The 20,173-nt window shown below is 43.1% G+C and overlaps 1 protein-coding gene across 1 annotated transcript in view; it reads left to right on the forward strand.

Moving 5' to 3' along the window:
- Dnah11 (dynein axonemal heavy chain 11) overlaps positions 1-20,173 on the forward strand; it is a 315,059-nt gene that overhangs the window by 60,742 nt on the left and 234,144 nt on the right. The window contains exons 24-30 of the mRNA XM_075947535.1: positions 352-474; positions 1,227-1,349; positions 3,298-3,522; positions 3,861-3,952; positions 4,957-5,083; positions 13,669-13,818; positions 16,719-16,952. Coding sequence (XP_075803650.1) covers positions 352-474; positions 1,227-1,349; positions 3,298-3,522; positions 3,861-3,952; positions 4,957-5,083; positions 13,669-13,818; positions 16,719-16,952 — 1,074 coding nt within the window. The remainder of the gene's footprint in view (positions 1-351; positions 475-1,226; positions 1,350-3,297; positions 3,523-3,860; positions 3,953-4,956; positions 5,084-13,668; positions 13,819-16,718; positions 16,953-20,173) is intronic.

A 20,173-nucleotide genomic window follows, 5' to 3' on the forward strand; every position in this document is an offset into this window, starting at 1 on the left:
CTGGAAATTATGTTCTGTGAGCAGGACTTCAGGAAGAAAAGACAAATGGGCTGCCGCCTAGTTCCTAGGGTTTCAACTAAATTATAATAAATTAACAGTGGAAAGTTGGAATCTTTTTTTTTTTTTACAAAAATAGTTTTTGGGTAAAGGCAATAGAAACAGTTTGAAAATGGAAGGCTATAAAACAGAAGAAAGCATTGTGTGGGAATGTGACGGAGACTTGGCTCCGTGGAGTTACTGCAGACTAAGGCTCAGGACCCATGAGCTGAAAGGGGGTGACTGTGTTATCGCACCTTCCAGGACATCATTAAATGTGGAATACAGAGTCTGCCTCATTTTTTTCCTAATCAGGTCAGATTTTCAATAAATGACACCACAACATTGGCAGACCTGCTGGCATTGCGGCTGCACAGAGTAGAAGATGATGTGAGAGACATCGTGGACAAGGCCGTGAAGGAGCTGGGCACCGAGAAGGTACCATCCAGGGATGCGTCTCCATGATGCTGAGTGAATGAACTCAGCTCTTAGGTGCTAATACCTTTAGACTGCATCTTTCCTAGGATGCACAGGATGAGCCGAAGACAGGGCACAGGCAACAACAGGAGGGCTGGCCCTGTCAAAGGGAGCAGGGGCCAGGACACAGGGTCAATAGAAGACAGGGCACAGGCAACAACAGGAGGCCTGGCCCTGTCAAAGGGAGCAGGGCCACTTGAATGTCTTTTCCTTTGTTGCAAGCCGCACTCTAAGAACTGAACTTTGATGAACTCAATTAGTCTTTCAGAATAATAATGTTTTTATTTCTAGGGTACAGATGGGGAAACTGAAGCATAAAAGGATAATTGGCTTATCCAGGTTTGCTTAGGGGCCTGAGATCACATTCAGGCCCTATACCTGTCTCATGCTGGCTAATAAATTTGTATGACCTTTAAGTCCCTTCTCACACTTACATACCTTCAGGGAGGGGATGTGCATCAGATCCAGTATAACTTTGGTGTTACTATGATGCTTGGTTCTTTGCGGTGCTGGCATTTACTCCCCCAATCTTGTCACCCTGAATCTTGAAGGAAAAAATGAGGCCAGTTACGTTTAATGTTATGCATTTTTAAATTATTGATGTATTATTTATTTGTAATTTACAATTTATTTATAAATTTATAAATATTTGTGACATATTAGTCCTGAATTTGATGTTTATACTTTAATTAATTGATTCTTGTGATTACTAGGTTATTACTGAAGTCAGCCAGACCTGGGAGACTCTGGAATTTTCTTATGAAGCTCACCATAGAACAGGTATTCCACTGCTGAAGTCTGATGAGCAGCTCTTTGAAACGCTAGAGCACAACCAGGTAAAATGGATGGTTTTATTATAGATTTTTATTTTATTTTAATTAGCAATTTTGGATTTTTTTTTCAAAATTCACCTACAAAGTTTGATTCATTTGTTCACTGAGCATCTACTCTTGCTGAGTTCCAGGTGTGAAATCATTTGACATTCAAAGGTGTGGACTTGTAGTTCAGAAAGGAGATGCACAGAAGAGTTCACTAGGGGACTAACAAGAGACAGACAGACTCCTCGGAGACTAAGGAGAGACAGACAGACCCCTAAAAGACTAACAAGAGACAGACAGACTCCTCGGAGATTAAGAAGAAACAGATGGACTCCTAAAAGACTAAGGAGAGACAGACTGCTGACCCCAAGGAAACTAATGAGAGACGGACAGATTCCTAGAAGATTTAGGAGAGATTGACAGACTCCTGGGGGACTAAAGAGAGATTGACAAACTCCTGCAAGGCTAAGAAGAGACACTAGGAAAGAATGGTTATGCCATGGGGACAATGTTAGTGGTGTTTGCAACACTAGAAAGTCGCCACCTCTCAGGGGCCAATTGTTTTGGCTTTCTTGGAATATAATTTTTCCATGAAAGTTATGAAAAGTAAATCAGGAGTCATGGATGTGAGATTAACATATATGAGCTTGGATTGTAAAGATAAAGAAATGAGCATCTCTTTAGACCTATTCAAGAAGAGAGGGAGATGGGAGCACTGGAGAAGGCAATAACTGACTCTGTGATCAGATGTAAGCCTAGAGCATACTGACACTAATTCTGGGCCGATTAAGTGTGAGAGTCGATTATATAAAGGCAGAAATCAGCTCAGAGCCCAGACTCTGTGTAGCATGAGGGCTGGAGGCCGTGGTCAGCATCCAGTGAGAGGGAGAGAGAGAAAGGACACAAGGTCCAGAGCCTTGAGGATGCCACCTTTGGTCAACAACAGAGTGGATGGGACAGGGCGAGCCTGCGAGCAGGAAAATAACAGAGCAGGGTATTGCACAGAAACCAAGGCTTTTGCCCCAAAGAGGAATCGCATATGTTAAATACGTAGAGTGAACGAGAGCAGGAGGTCAGTTTAGAGATTTCCATGTGAGCACAGTGAGTAGTGACCGTCAGGCTGCTGCGTTTGGCAGCAGTCTTGGTGATAGGTTTGCTGTAGCGCATAGCCCTCAGATACAAACAGGAAGAGGAAGCTTGAGGGAGAGTTTGCTTTTTGAAATCTTGATGCCTACAAATGTACACATGCACACGGACACACACATACACACGACACACACATACAAACGGACACACACATGCACACGGACACACACATGAACACACATACACACAGACACACACACATGGACACACACACACGGACACACACCCTTGAAAAACTGAGCAGGCAGCGCCTAGGGGCTAAGTAAGAAAGAGTGTGTTAATTCTTAAAGCTGCCCCATTACCCATTAGGTGGTGTTTATCATTTTTGAGGAAGAGTTTTTCGCTGGGAGATGGGACTAGTTGATTGGATGGTGCTGCTTGGCTGTTGAGCCCCAGGAATCTGCCCGTCTCTCTTTGCCTATCCCAATACTGGGATATTACAAGCACATACCACCACACTTAGATTTTGTTTTTGTCTTTTACATGGGTGCTGGGGATGTGAACTCAGGTCCTCGTGCTTCCATAGCAAACACTTTATGGACTAAGCCATCGCCCCAGCCTCCGACAGTGGATTTTACCTGCACGGCAGTGCATGTCCTTCTTATAGAAGACATGTTAAATACAGATGCTTCTTCTTACCTCATTTCTTTGGTTGGATACATCAGCGTTCTATGAGGTCTTTCGCCCTTTTTGCAAAAGATTGATGGCACCTGTCTGGGTTCCGCACAAGGTGCAAAACCACAGCAGCAAGCAGAGCAGCTTTCCTGCGGCCCTCACAGCCCAGTAGTTAGCGACTGACCCGTGCCTGCCGGCCTTGTAGGTGCAGTTGCAGGCTCTTCTGCAAAGCAAGTATGTGGAGTACTTCATCGAGCAAGTCCTAAGCTGGCAGAACAAGTTAAATGTGGCCGACACGGTCATCTTTACCTGGATGGAAGTCCAGCGAACCTGGTCTCATTTGGAAAGCATCTTTGTTTGCTCAGAAGATATTCGAACCCAGCTTGTGGAAGATTCCAGAAGATTTGATGTAGTGGATGCTGAATTTAAGGTCAGTCAGAGATAGGCCCGTTCTGTTCTAGCAGTTTTCATATGTAGAAACCCATGATGCATGATGTAAGGTTTATATACCACAATCTGTGCAGAGGAATCAAAAAACTGAAAGGATGTTTTTACAAATCTTGCGTTGCCATATCAGCTACTCAAGGCTGTCATTGCACCATGACAAGTACTTCAGTAACAGAGGGGTATGACTGTTCAGTGAAACTGTGTTAACAGACACAGGGCCAGGCATTCCTACCGTCTCCTGAGCACCGTCCACTCAGCCGCCTGCTCTCAGCGGAAAGAAAATGGCTGGCTTTCTAAAATCTATGTTCTGCTTCTACACAGGAGTTAATGTTTGAGACAGCCAAAATAAAAAATATCTTAGAAGCAACATGCAGACCCCACCTCTATGAGAAGCTGAAAGATTTTCAGCACAGGTAAGAACAGGACAAAGGGTCGATTAAAGTCTGCTTCCTTCACATCCTAACTATGTCTGACATCACGTGACTGAAGCCACACTTTCTCTAGCTGCCCTGTATGCTGTAGGTGAGATTCCTGATAACTGATCAGTTCTTCCTCATATCTTTTTGATATGATATCTTACTGAACACCTACTGTGTACCCGAACCCTGGACAGCACTCCCGCATAGTTCCTATAGTCTGCCTGTCTGTTCTCATTCATTCCCCGCCTTTCTCCCAGTGCTCCCCCTCTTTGGACATTTTTGTTGTTGTTTTGTTTCCAAGTTGTTGTTGAACTCATGGGAAGCCTCCTGCCTCAGTTTTCCAAGTGCTGCATTAGAGATGCGAACCCTCCCCCTGTTTTATACTTTCTCTCTACATATATCACCCTTACAGAGCATGCCAGTGCTTTTAGAATCCTTTCCCAAGTGCCGTTTGTGAAGTCACATTCACATAAAATCCACAACCGCATCCACAAGAACAACCTGGCTTTCCGTTTAAAAAGGGCGAATCCACCATGCAGATGAGATGCTTACTGAACAGTTGTAGTTACTTGTACCTAGTCAACAGCTAGGACTTTGGGTAATGAAGTGCGACCAATTCTGGGTCTCGGATTCCCGTAGATGCTAGAGAAGGTCGAAGGCACTTGTGTTTGCAGATAGCCAATGGGAAACGGGCTCTGCCCCAATTACAGCTTCCTACTGCAATTTGTGTTTTAGTCAAGCAATGCCAAACCTGGTCTTCATCATGAGAAGCAGTGAGTGGCATATCATGCCGTGTGAGTATGTATGTATGTGTATGTACCTCCCACTCCCTTGGTCTGGTTGTATTCTGTTTGTAAGAGGATGTCAAAGCAGGATGGGTAGCTGTGAAATTGTGAACTTCCTGGTTGAATGGAGTCATGGGAGTTGCAGGTTTGTTCTGCTGAAGTGTCAATGCAGGAAACATGGAGCGTACTTATAACGGGTTTTCATTCTTGCAGGCTTTCGCTTTGTGAAAAGGCCCTGGCTGAGTACCTGGAAACCAAGCGGGTCACTTTTCCTCGCTTCTACTTCATCTCCTCGACTGACTTGCTGGACATTCTCTCCAAGGGAACCCAGCCGAAGCAGGTAATGGCTCTGGAAGTCCCGTGCTCTGCCGATTAGTTAAGGAATGTCCCAGTTTCTCCATCCTTATCAGACGCCATCTGTCACATCACATGTGCCAGGAACTAGAAAATCTGCATTTGAATTTCTTAGTGTGGCAGCAGAGGGATATGAGAGAGGCCGAGCTAGAGAAGTTAGAGCAACTGCCCAGGTGCTCAGCCAAGGTGGGATGTGAGTCATAAACGTCCAGCATCCTGGAACAGGAAGAACTGACCCATGACTTCCCTGGGCTGAAGACCAGGGATGGAGGCCCAAGCGCCTGACTGGCAGCTTTCCTGGGGAAAGTGGGTCACTGGGACTGAGGTCGTGGAGCTCCCTTAGCACCCCAGTTCTGGAGATGCTGTCATCATTATTACGTTGGACTTCTTTGAGGGGGAGGTATATCATTTTGGCCTTGTCCTTTCCCCTCTGACTTCCCTCATCTGTGTAAAAGGGGCTTGCCATGGATTCCCTAGTCCTCACATCAACAGTGAAAGCAAAGGAACGTTGATATTATCTTTTGTAATCTGAAAGCTCAGAGCAGAGACAAACTGCCTCTTCTGAAACTCCCCTTCCTGTAAGTGTTTAAAGGCTGTCATTGTCCCGTAGACTCTCTGGCTCCACTGATTCTTATAGTTGTGAAAGTGCTGGACCGATGTTGTTAGTCTCTAGACTGGTTTGGGTTTTAGCGTTGTGCAGTTTTATACGCCTCAGAAAAACAAACTCTCTCTAGATATTGTCATGAGTTCTCTCTGAAGCCTGTAGCTCTTTACAACGCAGCTGGATGCATTTTGCTGCTGACTAGATACATTACTTGTAGTGACTATTTTTCCTTGATTATTATTTAACGTGAAATAAGGATTGAATTATGCAGCTATTCTCTTTGCTTAATACAAGTGGGATCCTTTTACACATGAGAGAGTGGTTAAGGCAGCATGGGCAGCACTTTCTGGGCCACTCAGGGACTGCTGAGGCTCTGCAGAGACAATCTCCCTGGTTGGGCTGCACTCGTGGTCTGCATATCTATGCAGTACACAGTCAGCTGCTCAAAAAGCTCATCCGACATGGTGATCCTCACGCTTACACGCCAATAGTGCCCAGGGTGTCCTCGGGACTGCTGGGTGCAGACTTATGGAGAAGGCTCTCATAAGCTATTCTATTAATCTTTCAAGTCCCAAAGACCTTACAAGTTTAAGTACTTAGAATGCAAGCTCAATTTTCCATATAGAAAATAAGAAAGACAAAAAAGTCTAAAAGTGGGTTGCACGCTGCTCTAATCTACCAAACAATCTTATTTCTCCTCACTAAATCTTCCTGTCAAGATCAAAAGAATCAAACCTTCCAAGTAATTTTACTGAAATATGGTTCAGAATATATTGGTGAGAATATTATTTTTACCATTCCTGGCATCTCATTAAAGGCTCCTGGGAGTACAAGTAAACCAGGACTATCCAGCCCATAATAGAAGAGACAAATAAATAAATAGAACCTGACGTCAAAAGGACAGGTGCTAAAACTGACAGAGTGCCTCGTCATGTCTATTCCACGTGTTCAGACATCAAGGAGAGGTGCAAAAATCCTGAGAAAGTTCCATGTGTGTATGGTAACTGTCTAGAGCGGGGAAAGGATAAGAGAGAAACATATTTGAAAAAGTTCAACTAAAGCTTTCCAGATTGGTGGAAAGTGGATTTAAGGACTCGGGAACACTGAATGGCCCCTGACTGTAAGCGGGAGTTGAAGCAGGAAGAGTACCAGAAACTCAAGACTGGCCTAGGATACAAAGCAAGTTCCAGTTCTTGCTATAGAGTGAGACCCTGCCTCAAAAAGCAGAAAGAGAGGCAAAGAGGAGCAAGGGGGACGGAGAGAGAGAGAGAGAGAGAGAGAGAGAGAGAGAGAGAGAGAGAGAGAGAGAGAGAATATGAAGAGAACTATGAAAAACTGCTCAGATGATTTAAAACCAATGGGAAGAAATAACACTAAACATGACCCACAAAGTCCAAGGACACACAGAAGAACAAATGGAATGGGTGACAGCTGACCTCACATCGAAAACCATGCAAGTGAGAAGACACTGGAGCTGTCTCTTGGATGCACTGTAAGAAACACGTCTGTCACGCTGAACTTCTCTACCCAGAAAAAGTGTATTTGAAGGCTGAAGGAAACGCGAGGAGTTTTCTTCAGAGACACACATACTGGAAGGTCTCGTCACCTGCAATCTGACCCTCTGAGAGATGTTAAAGGAAGTTCTTGAGCGAAAGGAAGATGATGCTGGATGGAGTGATAAAATTCTGAACACCGAAATGCTAACTGCATGAAACTATACACGGCAGGCATGTTAGCCATCCCTCAGAGAGCAGATGGAATAAAGAGGGGACGGGTTAACGTTGTATTAATGTGTCATCTCATCATAACTTTAGATGTGTATTTCCTTATGTGTCAAGTAGAAAAACAGGAGTCACTTTCTATGGCTTTTTTTTTTTTTTTGGTGGTGAGTAAATTGTACTAAAAAATCAAGAAAATACAAAACATAATACAGTAAATATGGCTACCAGTTTGCCTCCTCCCATGTCTTGCCACTTTTGTCAAGCTTGTTTCCCCCTTTGCACGGCTCATGCCTAGCTGGCCAGTGAATCATTGCAAGAGGTTCTTGGGCTCTTTCGCACTGAGACTTAGCATTTTGCTGCTCTGTGGAAATCTTTGACTTTCCCACCCAGTGAATCAGCACCAATTTGCTGGATGATGAAAGCGGGACCAAGGCACCACCTGGAAAACCATTACCACATTAGAGAAGCTATGAACTACCAGCAGACCACAAATGTGTGAGATCTGAGACCAGGTGAGGCAACTGTAGATTCTAACACAGACAATCACTGTAAACTGTGAAATGCCACAATATTAAGGCACTAAACCTTGGGAATAGTTTGTGATATTTTCAAAGCTCATTGATGTGTGTTGCTTGCATATTCAACCACATTGATAAGTACACATTCATGTCCGTCATGACTTTTATAAGCTACTGCTTTAGAATAAAAAGCCATATATGAAGTTAAACTTATAAAGTTTAATATGTGAGGCTAGTCTTCCTTCCTTCTTCCTCCCTTCTTTTTCTTCCTGTCTTTTTTCCTTCCTGAAGGTACCTGCTGTCAACTATGCCTTATTCTGGTATCTGGGAAGGCTTATGATATTGCCATCAGTCCTTGTATGGAGAATATTCATCGCCTCTTTTTACTTTGTATAGGATACCTGCAATCTTTGACAGGATTTGGCTTCCCAAAGCTCATAGAATGAGATACCCCAGGATCAAATGTGCCAAGAGACTAACATTTTAAAACTCACAGTCTTAGATAATATGGATGTAGAACAATAGGAACGTTGGTATCTGGTCACCATGATTGTAAACTAGAGCAAGTATTTGGGGAAACTGATGGTTTCTTTTATTACTACCTAACAGTTCATATTAGATCACCACAGGAATGCATGTGTACGTAATATATTTTCTACATATATTTCCCCAAGCTGGAAACAATTTCAACGTCTCAAGAGAATGGCAAGTACATTGCAATATACTCACGCATTGGAATGTCACATGGTAGAGAGCAAAGGCATACTGTACCTTATACACAAAAAAATCTCAGTAGAATGATGCAGAACAGCAGCCACTGATTTCATTTTTATAGTGGTATTGCTGTTCTTTTTGAAAATGCCCATTTTGAAGGAAGAGGAGCTCACATAAGTCATGAGAAATCTTTGAGCCCTACTCTCCTATCTTTTTTTTTTGGAAAAGAAAACAATATCTTTATTAATACAATGAATTCCACGCAGCACACATTGATCACATTAGCCCCTCCCCCAGATCCTTCTAGCTGCCTAACCACCAAACGTCCCTCTGTCCATCCCTCCTCATTGAGTTACAGTTCATGTTGGTCATCTGGCCCTGGGTCTAAGGCCTGCCCTGAGTCTGGTTGATAGATCAGGTATCACACCACTAAAGAAAACTGGTTTTTCCTTTCCCATTGGACTCAAATGCCAATAGCTCCTCGGGAATGAGACATGGTGCCCACCTCCCCATGTTCATGCTGGGATTTTGCCTGGCTTTAGTTTGTGTAGGTCTTGTGCATGCTGTACTGTGGGCTCATGTGTGCATCTGCTCTGTTGTGTCTGGAAAGCACTGTTTCCTTGACATCATCTGCCATTTCTAGCTCTTAAAATATTTGTACTTCTTCTACATAGACAACTCAGCTTTGCGTTATAAGGTCGCGTGCACGTGTGTGTGTGTGTGTGTGTGTGTGTGTGTGTGTGTGTGTGTGTATTTAATGCTCAAGTCTAATTGTATGTGTGTGTGCATGTATGTCTGTATATATGTATGTATGTATACACATATCAAATTTAGGGCTGATCACTCGTAAGCCTCTTATTCTCTACACATTGCTGGGCTTCTGTTTGGCAATGATGTTGATATCTGTAAGAATCGTGTCTACAGTGTAAAAATTCACCCAATTGCACACATGTTTTCCCTATTTTACTCTAGATTAATTTCAATTTTTCTAAGTTTACTTGAAAAACTACAGTTTTATGCTGTGATCACTTTAAAGTAAAATTATATAATAGGTACACGGCAAAAAGGACAGAAATCATCCTAAATAAAAACGCACTGTTCTTAGCGTGTACTCCTGGATGCTATTTCTGGGTGATTGCTTGATTATAGGTCTATCCCATACATTTAACAAATTGGTCATATTACTATGCAACATGGTATATGATGGCTACTGAAAGTTTCATTACATGAATGTGTCATGACTAAGTCTTCTAAAATAGATTTAGACTCCAAAAAATATTATATCATCACCAGTAACAAATGCTACTCTAAAACAAAAATAATTGTTGACTGTTTTGACATATTAGCTTAAATACTTACGCATTTGTTGTTAATAGGATGGGCTGACATCCAGTCTTAGTCTAGAGACTAATAGCTACAAAAGACAGGAGTGCCTGCATTTCCGTTCTTCTGTGGTGGTGGGCATCATTGTCATTATGGATGGGTGGATGAACACACAGCGGGCTCTGAGGTGCTCGCCAAGCTGGTGGTGGTACAGCTTTATGTATGTTTTGTCTTAGTGAGTAGCAGCGTCTTACATGCACTGAGCAAACATAAAATCAGATTGCAGAAACAAAAGCCAATGGTAAAGTTTGAGAAGGGAATTCTAGATGACCAACTTCATCTTCTTTCCCTTTTTCTAGGTGAACGGCAAACCTAGGTGTCACTGGTTTATATCATAAGTTATAAAATAAATGTAACTTCTTACATTTGATAAGAGATTCTCTCTGTGTATGGTTCCAACAGTGCCGATTCCAACAGTTACCAAGGACTAGTGACAGCCCAGATCCCTGACAGCATGATTCATATTTGAGATGCTGTGTTGTACTGGGAAGAATGATGGAGAGAGCTTTGACTGCCAGCTCTTTGGCCCACAAAAAAAAAATCACAGATTGCAGTGTTATCAGCAACACTTATGCTGCATCTTTCAAATGTCATCAACAATAAGTCACTGTGCATCTGCTGCTAAGTTATTGCTGTATGACCTCCATGTTCCTAGGATATTCCACATGGTAATGTAAAACACTAAATGATGGACAGAGAGGATTCGTGGAAATTGGAATGCATAGAGACTTGCAGAAAGAATGTCATAAGTCTCCCTGCTGTTTATTAAGATGGTTGACGTACTTTCAGATCACATGACCATTATTTATGAACACGTGATACTGTGCTAAGCTGGGACTGCCCGTGTGCATCAGTGGACACAACACCCATGTGACACTACATATATGGGGGAAACATTATTCGGTTTTTGGTGATAACCCTTTAGGAGCCAACTTAAAGCATGGGGAAGTTTTGTTCCCTTAATAATACTCTGAAAGTGGTATTTTAATGTATGTTTTTAGTTGTAAAATAAAATGTTTTCCCAAGCAGTTAACCAGGAAGAAGAAAATCTAATTTCACTTAAAATACAAAGATATTTCATCAGAAAATTTCGATAAGAAGCATCTGATTCCAACCACACCATCTACAGGTCACAGAGAACTGTAGGTTGGAAGAGTTACATTTTTTGGCCACTGTCAGGGTGACTACAAGGCCAGAAGATGTGAAATTATTCTGAGTAAAGCAGTAATGTGTGGGCATCTGATGGCTGGGGTCTCATTTACCCGGCAGCTTCTCAACTGAACGTTATCTAGGCCCATTACCCCGCCGAAGCCATTTGACATCTGTGCGGTTCTTGGCCACTTGGATGGGGAGTAGATGGTTAGATTACTGCAGAGATGGTCTGTGTACAGATGTCCTTTGGGTAATGTGCAGGGTGGAGGAGACTATAATAACCCAGGTAGCGATCTGCTGCCTATCACTCTCCCTGTGCCTGCAGTAAACACATGTCTCAGGAAGCCATCTCTTTCAGACTTGAAGAGGTCCTGATGCTGTTGTCCTTTATGCTAAAACTGAGAATGTAGCAATGTGTAAAGGTGGAAGATTTTAAAAGATGAAATCACCCCAAAGGAAAGTCTTTCCCACACTGGTGGGCTGGTCAGGCAGATGACATAGGCAGCTGCTGTTGTTTCTAGAAGCTGCTGTTACATACCAAGCCATGCTAAGTATGGGTTGAGAGACACTTGTGGCAGAGATGAAGCCTGTGTGCTGGGAAACGTTGCCATGGCAACAGCTTTTGTTTTCCACTGAGGTAAAATTCATATCACAAAACATCAGCTGTATTAAAGATACAGTGTTATTTGCACATTTCTATTATTATGCAATTGCTACATCACCTTTCTTCTACATCTGAGACATTTTATCGCCCCAAATAAACCTCAGGATCAATCACCTTGCTTACCTATGTCTGTCTCCCTAGAATCGCTAGGAAACACTGGCCAACCATCAGTCCCTATGGATTTGCCCATTCTTGGTATTTTGTGTGAATGATTATATAGTTGACAGGATTGAATGAGAGGCTACTATTGTCCTTGAGCTCGGTGTTTTCCAGGTTCATTCATATTATGTTGACTTATTTTCCTGAGCTAGAGATCGAACCCAGGACCTTGTGTGTACTAAGCAAGTGTTCTACCACTGAGTTTACATCCTAGCCTTTAGTTTTCTGAGACAGAGTCTCCTTGTGTATCCCAGGCTGTAGTGGAACTCAGTCTTTCGGCCTCCATTTCCTTAGTTTTAGGATAAGGGCATGTGCTAGCACTCACAGCCTTTGTTGTCGCGCGTGCGCGCGCACACACACACACACACACACACACACACACACACACACACACCTTCATATGGCTGAGTAATATTCCACAGTATATACCATGCACAATTTGTTTATTCATCTATCTGAATAGATACTTGATTGCTTCTTTCTTTTGGTGACTGTGTCTAATGGAAGGAGCATTGGTATATAACTGTCTGTTTCAGTGGCAGTTTTCAGGATGTATTGATGGTTTCTTGGTGATCCTATTTAATTTGTTGAGGAAACATGAAACATGTGTCACGGTACCATGAGTTTGTGCTACTGGCACTTTTCCCTGAGCCCATCTCTGGCTCTTACTTAGTCTTCTTCAAAGGAGATGTGTGGCTTGACTGATTTCTGGTCCACCTCCTGATGACTGATCCACCTCCTGACGAGCTGCCTTTCTTTCCATTCCTCCATGGCAATGCTAGGCACTGTTCCTAGATGAAATGCCAGTCATGACTTTTATTAGTGGGTTCAATGGATGGAGGGTGTGGCCAGCTCGGGACTTATATTTGGAGACCAGTTAGATATATTTATTCAGACTGACCTCTTGAGACAAATACTGGGATTTGTCTCTTATTTTAACTTCAGTTTGTCCAATTTTAATAAAGCACATCACATTCAATGCAAGTTTCCTTTGAAGGATACAGCTTGTGAGAAGCAAGAACATGGGAATGCAGTTGTTATTAATGTGTCTTGGACCTGTGAATGCAAATTTGCCGTTCAGACTCAGCAATGTTGACTTGGAAAACTTACCTAACAAATCAAAATAAAGAAACGTCATCCACTCAAAGCATCCCACCTAAAAAAAGTGTCAGTAGACCCCAAACCATAAGATTTTGTCTACTTTGTATGTTTGTTTAGATATTTTACTATTTTTTCATACTTCAGACCAATAATATAAATTTAAATTTTAGAAGTTTGACCATAGGCGTTCTAGTAAAAGTTGATGTACCCAGTTGCAGTACACAAAGACTGTTGTCCCCAGTTGTGGTATACAAAGATTGTTGTCCACAGTTATGGTACACAAAGACAGCTTGGTAAACCTTCAGACTCTGAGTAGAAAATGATTGCTTTGCATAGTGAGCACTCACCCAGCTATATATGACAGTGGGATCAGAATGCCTCGCTCCCCTCTGCCAGCTTCATCTCAGGTACTGGTATCTTAATAATGACCTTAATTTTGAGATCATCCTGGAAATTTATGAAGAAAAGTTAGTAACTTAATATGCCTTTGTTTCTGATTTACCAGGGTACATGTACAGCAAGAAACATTCAGCTTCTCTCATGTTCTGGTCTTAGGTAACATGCCACCTTGTCAAACTCTTTGACAGCCTCTCGGATCTGCAGTTTGAAGATAATCCAGAAGTTCCCACACACAAAGCAATCGGGATGTTCAGCAAAGAAAAGGAGTATGTCCTGTTCCGGGACGGGTGTGAATGCATAGGCCATGTAAGATTCGATTTTAAGGTTTTCTATGCAAAAAAAGGTAATTTTCAGGCAATCCTAAAGGTTGAATTGAACCAACAAGACAATTTACGTCCTGTTAAAAATCAAGCTCTCATTGATTCCATGCTGGGACATCGCTGTGCATCGTCTCCAGTGTGCCAGGGAGCTCCTCTTCCTGCCCGGCTCCTACTCATCCAGTTTTGGCATCAGCAGGGGGTCCGCAAGGTTTGAAGTTCAGCTGACAAAAGGGACGGTGACAGATGCGTAGGACTCGGGATCTCTGACCAGTGTACGCTGCTCAGGTCGGCCCAGAGGCTGTGGGAAGGGAAGAGGCGTTGTGGTTGGGCATTCTGATGTGAATCTGTGATTGACTGCTTGAGTTAGTGAGTAAGGTTGACAGAGTCTACCAGCATGATGCTATTCACCCAGCTACTGTGCAGTTAGCTAAGCGTAGTCCCCACTCTCCTGAGAACATTCTTACAGCTAGCCACAAGGAAGAGCCATTTTGCTAGATGACAGCTCTAAATACAGTCTGATAGCTTAGCTGTCTTAGCTATTGCTGTGCTAACAACCATGGTCAGCAACAGCTTGGGGAGGAAAGTGTCACCGCATCTCACAACTCTCTGGTAACACTCCATCACTGAAGGAAGACGGGGGAGGAGCCTGGAGGCAGGAACTGAGGCAGAGGCCATGGAGGATCACTGCCTACTGACTTGCTACCCATGGCTTGCTCAGAATACTTCCTTACATAACTCAGGACCACTGCCAAGGGTTGGTAAGAACCATAGTGAACTGAGCCCTCCCGCATCAATAATTAATCAAGAAAATGCTGTGGCAGGCTTACCTACAGGCCATCTGGTGAGAGAATTTTCTCAGTTGAGGTTTCCTTATCTTGATTGTCTCTAGCTTGAGTCAAGTTGGTCAAAGCTAACCAGGGCAGGACTTGCACTCTTTTTGATGAGGCTTGAATAGCTTCAGTTTTTATCAGTGACCCTCTTAGGCCTGGGCGACAGCTTTCTTGAAGTATTCTTTGCAAAAGCACCATTGCAAACTTATTTTACTAGGGTTCTCTTTACTCCTCACTGATAACTTTTTAATATTGTACCAGAAATCTCTGCCAAATGAAGGGGAAGCAGATGGTAGGATACTCTGATTAAAACATATTTTTGATCTCTTGGGCTTTTTAGGATATTATTATAGTGATTAGAAAAAGTCACCATAAACTATCTTGACAAAAGTACGTGGCTGTCTGCTGCCTCCCCGGCAGACTGTTCATCAGCTGGCATGGTGCCCAGAGGAAGATCATTCAACTGATGGATGTGGTTGTCACTAGCAGGAATCCTGGATACTGGAAGATTTCATAGGGCTCTAATTTATTCTATAGAAGTAGCTTGTGCTAGAAACTTCTGAGCCTATATAGAATTCATTTTCTAATTACCTTTGTTTTATATATTTTAAAATTTTTGTTTTGTCTTTTTATGCTTTCCCACACTTTTATGATTGGTTCTTCCCAATTTAGTCTGTTAAATTTATTTATTGAAAGCCTATTATGCATCAGGTTGGGATTTTAGCAATCAGAGATGAAGCCACGGCCCTTGTCTCGTTGAAGAAATGAGGGTATATATGATTAGTAAGAACCAGTTGTGGTCATTTTCATCTTAGGCTGGACAGAATGTCAAGAGGTTTCAAAAGGGTAGGATCCTGCAAACAGAACTCGGTCGGGTCATGAAATCCTACACTTGAGTTGCTGTTGTTGGCATAGTCATCTGAAAACAGACTGCTGTGACAGGCCGCCCATAGTCTTCCCTCGTGGGACTCCTGAGGACAAAAGAGATGCTCCAGCAGTTACTGTCTCCTGAGGATGCTTATTGTCTGATGGCCTGGGGGGTGCTGTGCTTCATGGTGAAGGCAGAAATACAGGACCGACCAGCTAGATTAGGGACCATAACTTGTAAATGTTACTAAAGCCCAGCTCGGAAGCCAGGAAAGTCACTCATAGCAGATGACAGACCATGGCTAGTGTTCCCTTTGCCCCTCAAGAAGAAAGTACTCAGCTCATTCGTGCATCATTCCAGTTCCCAGGAGGTCAAACGCTGTTGCCATCCTCAGGGAGCCAGGGAAGGAGATCAGCTGAACCATCTTCCTCATCTCCTGAGGCCCTGGGAATGTTCTCATTATAGCCATTTTACTGTTAGGTTCTACTATGTGCAATCTGTATAGCCTCGTAGTTATATGACCAACTACAAACAGATGCATGGATCAATATAGCAAAGCGATTTGAACAGCATGGAAAATTGGCCAGAATGTATCTATGGGAGCGACATGAACTGGAAGTGAAGTTTGTAGAAAGATTGATTTTCACAAATCAGCAGTTGTCTCCCACACCGCCCTGCTGTCTAATTCCTGACGAGTGTGAGGACTGGAGCCAGGAGGAATATAATTAAGATATTTACTGAAAACACTGCGGCTTAAGACTAAGCACTGTGAAGCTTTTTAGAGGAGAGCTTCCAGGAGAATAAAACATAATGAGAAATACAATTCTTAAAATCATGATTCCCAAGGCTCTAGGCTCCAGCTCATGCCTTAACAGGGGGTCATGGTGTTTCGTGATGTTTGACTTCTCAGACATTCAGGAGAGGAGTTCTCATGTAGAACCCCTTTATCTGCAAAGCCAAAGAATGAAAGACAACGTCCTCTGTTTAGAGAAGCTGTTTACCCACTGAGAGGTTGCAGAGTTAGCTGTAATTTGAGAGGTAGAAAGGCTAGCACTGGGAGAGCCTTGGTCCTTTAGTGGTTGAGTTCCCCTCTGTGCTCGCTGTGTGTCTCGCAGAGGAGTGGCAGGAAGTCCAGCTGCAGTGCTGTTGCTTGAAGCCTGTGCTGCCACCTTTCAATTCTCTTCCTAGGTGGAAAGCTGGCTTCTGCGGCTTGAACAGACCATGAAGGAAACAGTGCGCCAGGTGATCGCGGAAGCCCTCGGAGCCTATGAGGAGAAACCTAGAGAGCTATGGATTTTGGACTTCCCAGCTCAGGTGGCTCTAACTGGCTCACAAATATGGTGGACCACAGACGTAGGAATTGCTTTCAGTCGGTTGGAGGAAGGCTATGAAACAGCCCTAAAGGATTTCCATAAGAAACAGGTACTTTTAGAGTTTTGACTGAACAATAAACTTTGTTCACTTACTGCAATGGGTCTCAACCTTCTTAAAACTGCAACCTTTTAACACAGTTCCTCATGTTGTAGTGACCCCATACATAACATTATTTTCATTGCTATTGTTTAACTGTAATTTTGCTACTGTTATGAATCATAATGTAAATATCAGATATGCATGATATCTGGAATGAGACTTCTGTGTAGGGGTTGTTCCACCCTCCAAAAGGTCTCACAACCCACAGGTTAAAAACTGATGACTTATCAGTTTCTGTTAACTTTTGGTGGAAAATGGATTCTTGATTTTCTAATCTGAGGGAACTGGGGTGTTGTTTTCAATTTAATAGATTTAAAGTTGAAAGATACAGGTTAAAGAAGTGGCCAGTTTCTTCCAGGGCTGGTTGATTTATTGACATTTATGCTTTGATTATAACTATAAAGTGAGGACATTAAAAAAACATTAATATTGTTTCTATGTGGAACTGCCATCTTTCTGTGTGTCTCTGTTTAGTTTCCCCAAGATTCTGCACTTGATTCTCTCGCCTCCCAACTTGCCATTTCTTAAAATAGTAAATGACATTCTGTGGGTAGTGTTTATATCAGTTTTATTATCTTTACCCTGATGGCTTCTTTATTATTTGTTTGTTGTTGAAGATAAAGAACAAAGCCCAGGAAGGGAAATAAAGCAAGCACAAAAGATCCACTTTCTCAAGAACAGCATTGGCAGCATCTGGCATGTGACCATCTTGAGGGCTTCCTTCTGTCTGCTAGTTGTTTGTCTCTTCACCCAGAAGTATACTTATGTTGGTAGCTCTACATAGAAGAATATCACTGTCCACGTATTGTATATGTAGCTTTGTCAAAACTTATTTCCTCCTGTACCTCCTTTGAGTTTATTGTGGTTGTCTCACTTTGGCCCCAAATACTTCAAATTTTAAAATATTTGCCTATCTTAAATGACAGGAATTTATATACTTATGGTTGAGAATTTGTTTGATATGTGTGTGCATTGGTGGAATGGCCAAATCAAGTCATCTGGCATGTGTATTGACTTACTGTCTGTGGATGAAACATTTAGAATCCGTCTTAGCAGTGTTTGAATACACAGCTTTTGTTAGCTATTGTTACTGTGATGTCACTATGCATCTCTTAAATGTATTCCTTTTCTCCAGCTGGAAGTTGGGGATCCTTTGGCTGGCATCGCCCTGATTCTTCTTGCCTCTCATAGCTGCTACTTTATACACTTTGGTTCTGTCTTTTATCTTTCCTATGTAAGTAAGCTGAAAAGATATTTGTCTGTGTGTGCTAGCTTATTTCAGTTAACAAAGTGTATTTGTCATTGCTGTTTCAGATGACAGATTTACTTCAGAACTCCACTATGCATACCTACCATAATTCCTGATGGACCTGTAAACTGAGAGCATATCTTAGTTGTTATGCTAACACTTCAATGAACATGGGAGTGTGGATGTTTCTTTCAGCCCACAAACTTCATTCTCGTGTTCACATGGGCAGTAGTGGACTTGCTGGGTCATATGGTAGCTCCATCTCTGGCTTTCTGGGGAACTTGCTAAGTCAGTTTTTATAACGTCTGGACTAACAAGTTACCACCAAAAATGTACAAGGATTCCCTTTAAACCTTCACTATTCTTACTTTAGTAGCTTTTTATCAGTGCTTTTATCTCAGTTTTCCAAAAATTCTCTCATGTGTATATGTGTTTGTACTTGTATGTACAGGTACATAGGTATGTGAGCACATGTGCTCAGAGGCCAGAGATTAACCCAGGTATCATCTCTCAGGCACGAGCCACCTGGGTTTTGTTGTCATTTGTTTTGTCTCTGAGACGGTGTCTTTTACTGATCTGGAGCCATGGGCGAGGCTACACTGGCTGACAGAGCTATCAGCTCCCAAACAGCCTTACACTGTCCAGCCTTCTGATTCCCAGCCTTTTCTGCCATGTCTTATTTCAGAGATAGTAGATTTCCTTAGATCATTGGGCACAGACACTTTGGAGCCCAGCTCACTGTGGTTGTTTGTAAGGCTTGTTTCCTCAAGGTCTGGGCTTGTTTCGTCTGCAGGATCTCTCTACCTGGAACTGGGCAAATTGTGTGTGTGTGTGTGTGTGTGTGTGTGTGTGTGTGTGTGTGTTCCTACTATTTTTTTCAAGAGTTGTGGATTCTGGACTGGTTCTGGGCTTAATTACAGGATAGGTTTCCTGGTTACACTAGCAGACATAATTTGAGACTTTGATTTGTTTTATAGGATGTTTTTCCTCCCTAAAGCCCCAGGTGCATCAGGCTTTCGTGCAGTTCTTCAGAGCTAGTATACGGAGGTTTTCTAGAGCTGTCTTCAGAGCTAGTATATGGAGGTTTTCTAGAGCTGTCTATTGGACTATGAAACACCAAAGATCCTGGCTACTCAATTCCCACTCCTGGCCTTGCATAGACAGTGTGCAATTCATAATCTAAACGTGATATTTCTGTTCCCATGTGGAGACTGAACCCCAGCCTGGAAATGTTGAGTCTCTACCAGACCCTACTTGGGGCTGCCATGGTTGTCAGCTATTAAAACACAGCCTTCTGCTTTGAGACATGGCTTAGTGTCATTAGGGTAGTGTTCTCCTTCCCTCCTTTCCTTTCCCTTCCCCTTCTCTCCCTTCCCCTCACCTTCGTTTCCCTCTCCTCCTCTTACCTCCCCTCCCCTTCCTCTTAACTCCCCTCACCTTCCCTTCCCTCCCCTCCCCTCTCCTCTCCTCTCCTCTCCTCCCCTCTCTTTTCCTCCCCCCCCTCTTTCTCTCTCCTCTCCTCCCCTTCCCTCCCCTCTCTTCTCTTTTCCTCTCCTCTCCCTCCCTATCTCTCCCCTCTCCTCTCCTCTCCTCCCTCCCCACCCCTCCCCTCTCCTCTCTTCTCCTCTTCTCTCCCCTCCTCCCCTCCCCTCTCCTCTTCTCTCTTCCCCTCCCCTCTCCTCTCCTTTCTTCCCCTTCCTTCTCCTCTCTTCTCCTCTCTTTTCCTCTCCTCGCCTCCCTTCTCCTCTCTTTTCCTCCCCTCCCCTCCCCTCTCCTCTCCTCTTCTCTTCTCTCTCTCTCTCTCTCTCTCTCTCTCTCTCTCTCTCTCTCTCTCTTCTCTCCTCTCATTATTAATAAGGCAATAGCTGTCACTGTATGCCCATGCAGCATGTGTTCTTGTTTCTCCAGGATAGATCACCAG

This window comes from Microtus pennsylvanicus, chromosome 14 (genome assembly GCF_037038515.1).
Source record: "Microtus pennsylvanicus isolate mMicPen1 chromosome 14, mMicPen1.hap1, whole genome shotgun sequence".
NCBI classification, from domain to species: domain Eukaryota; kingdom Metazoa; phylum Chordata; class Mammalia; order Rodentia; family Cricetidae; genus Microtus; species Microtus pennsylvanicus.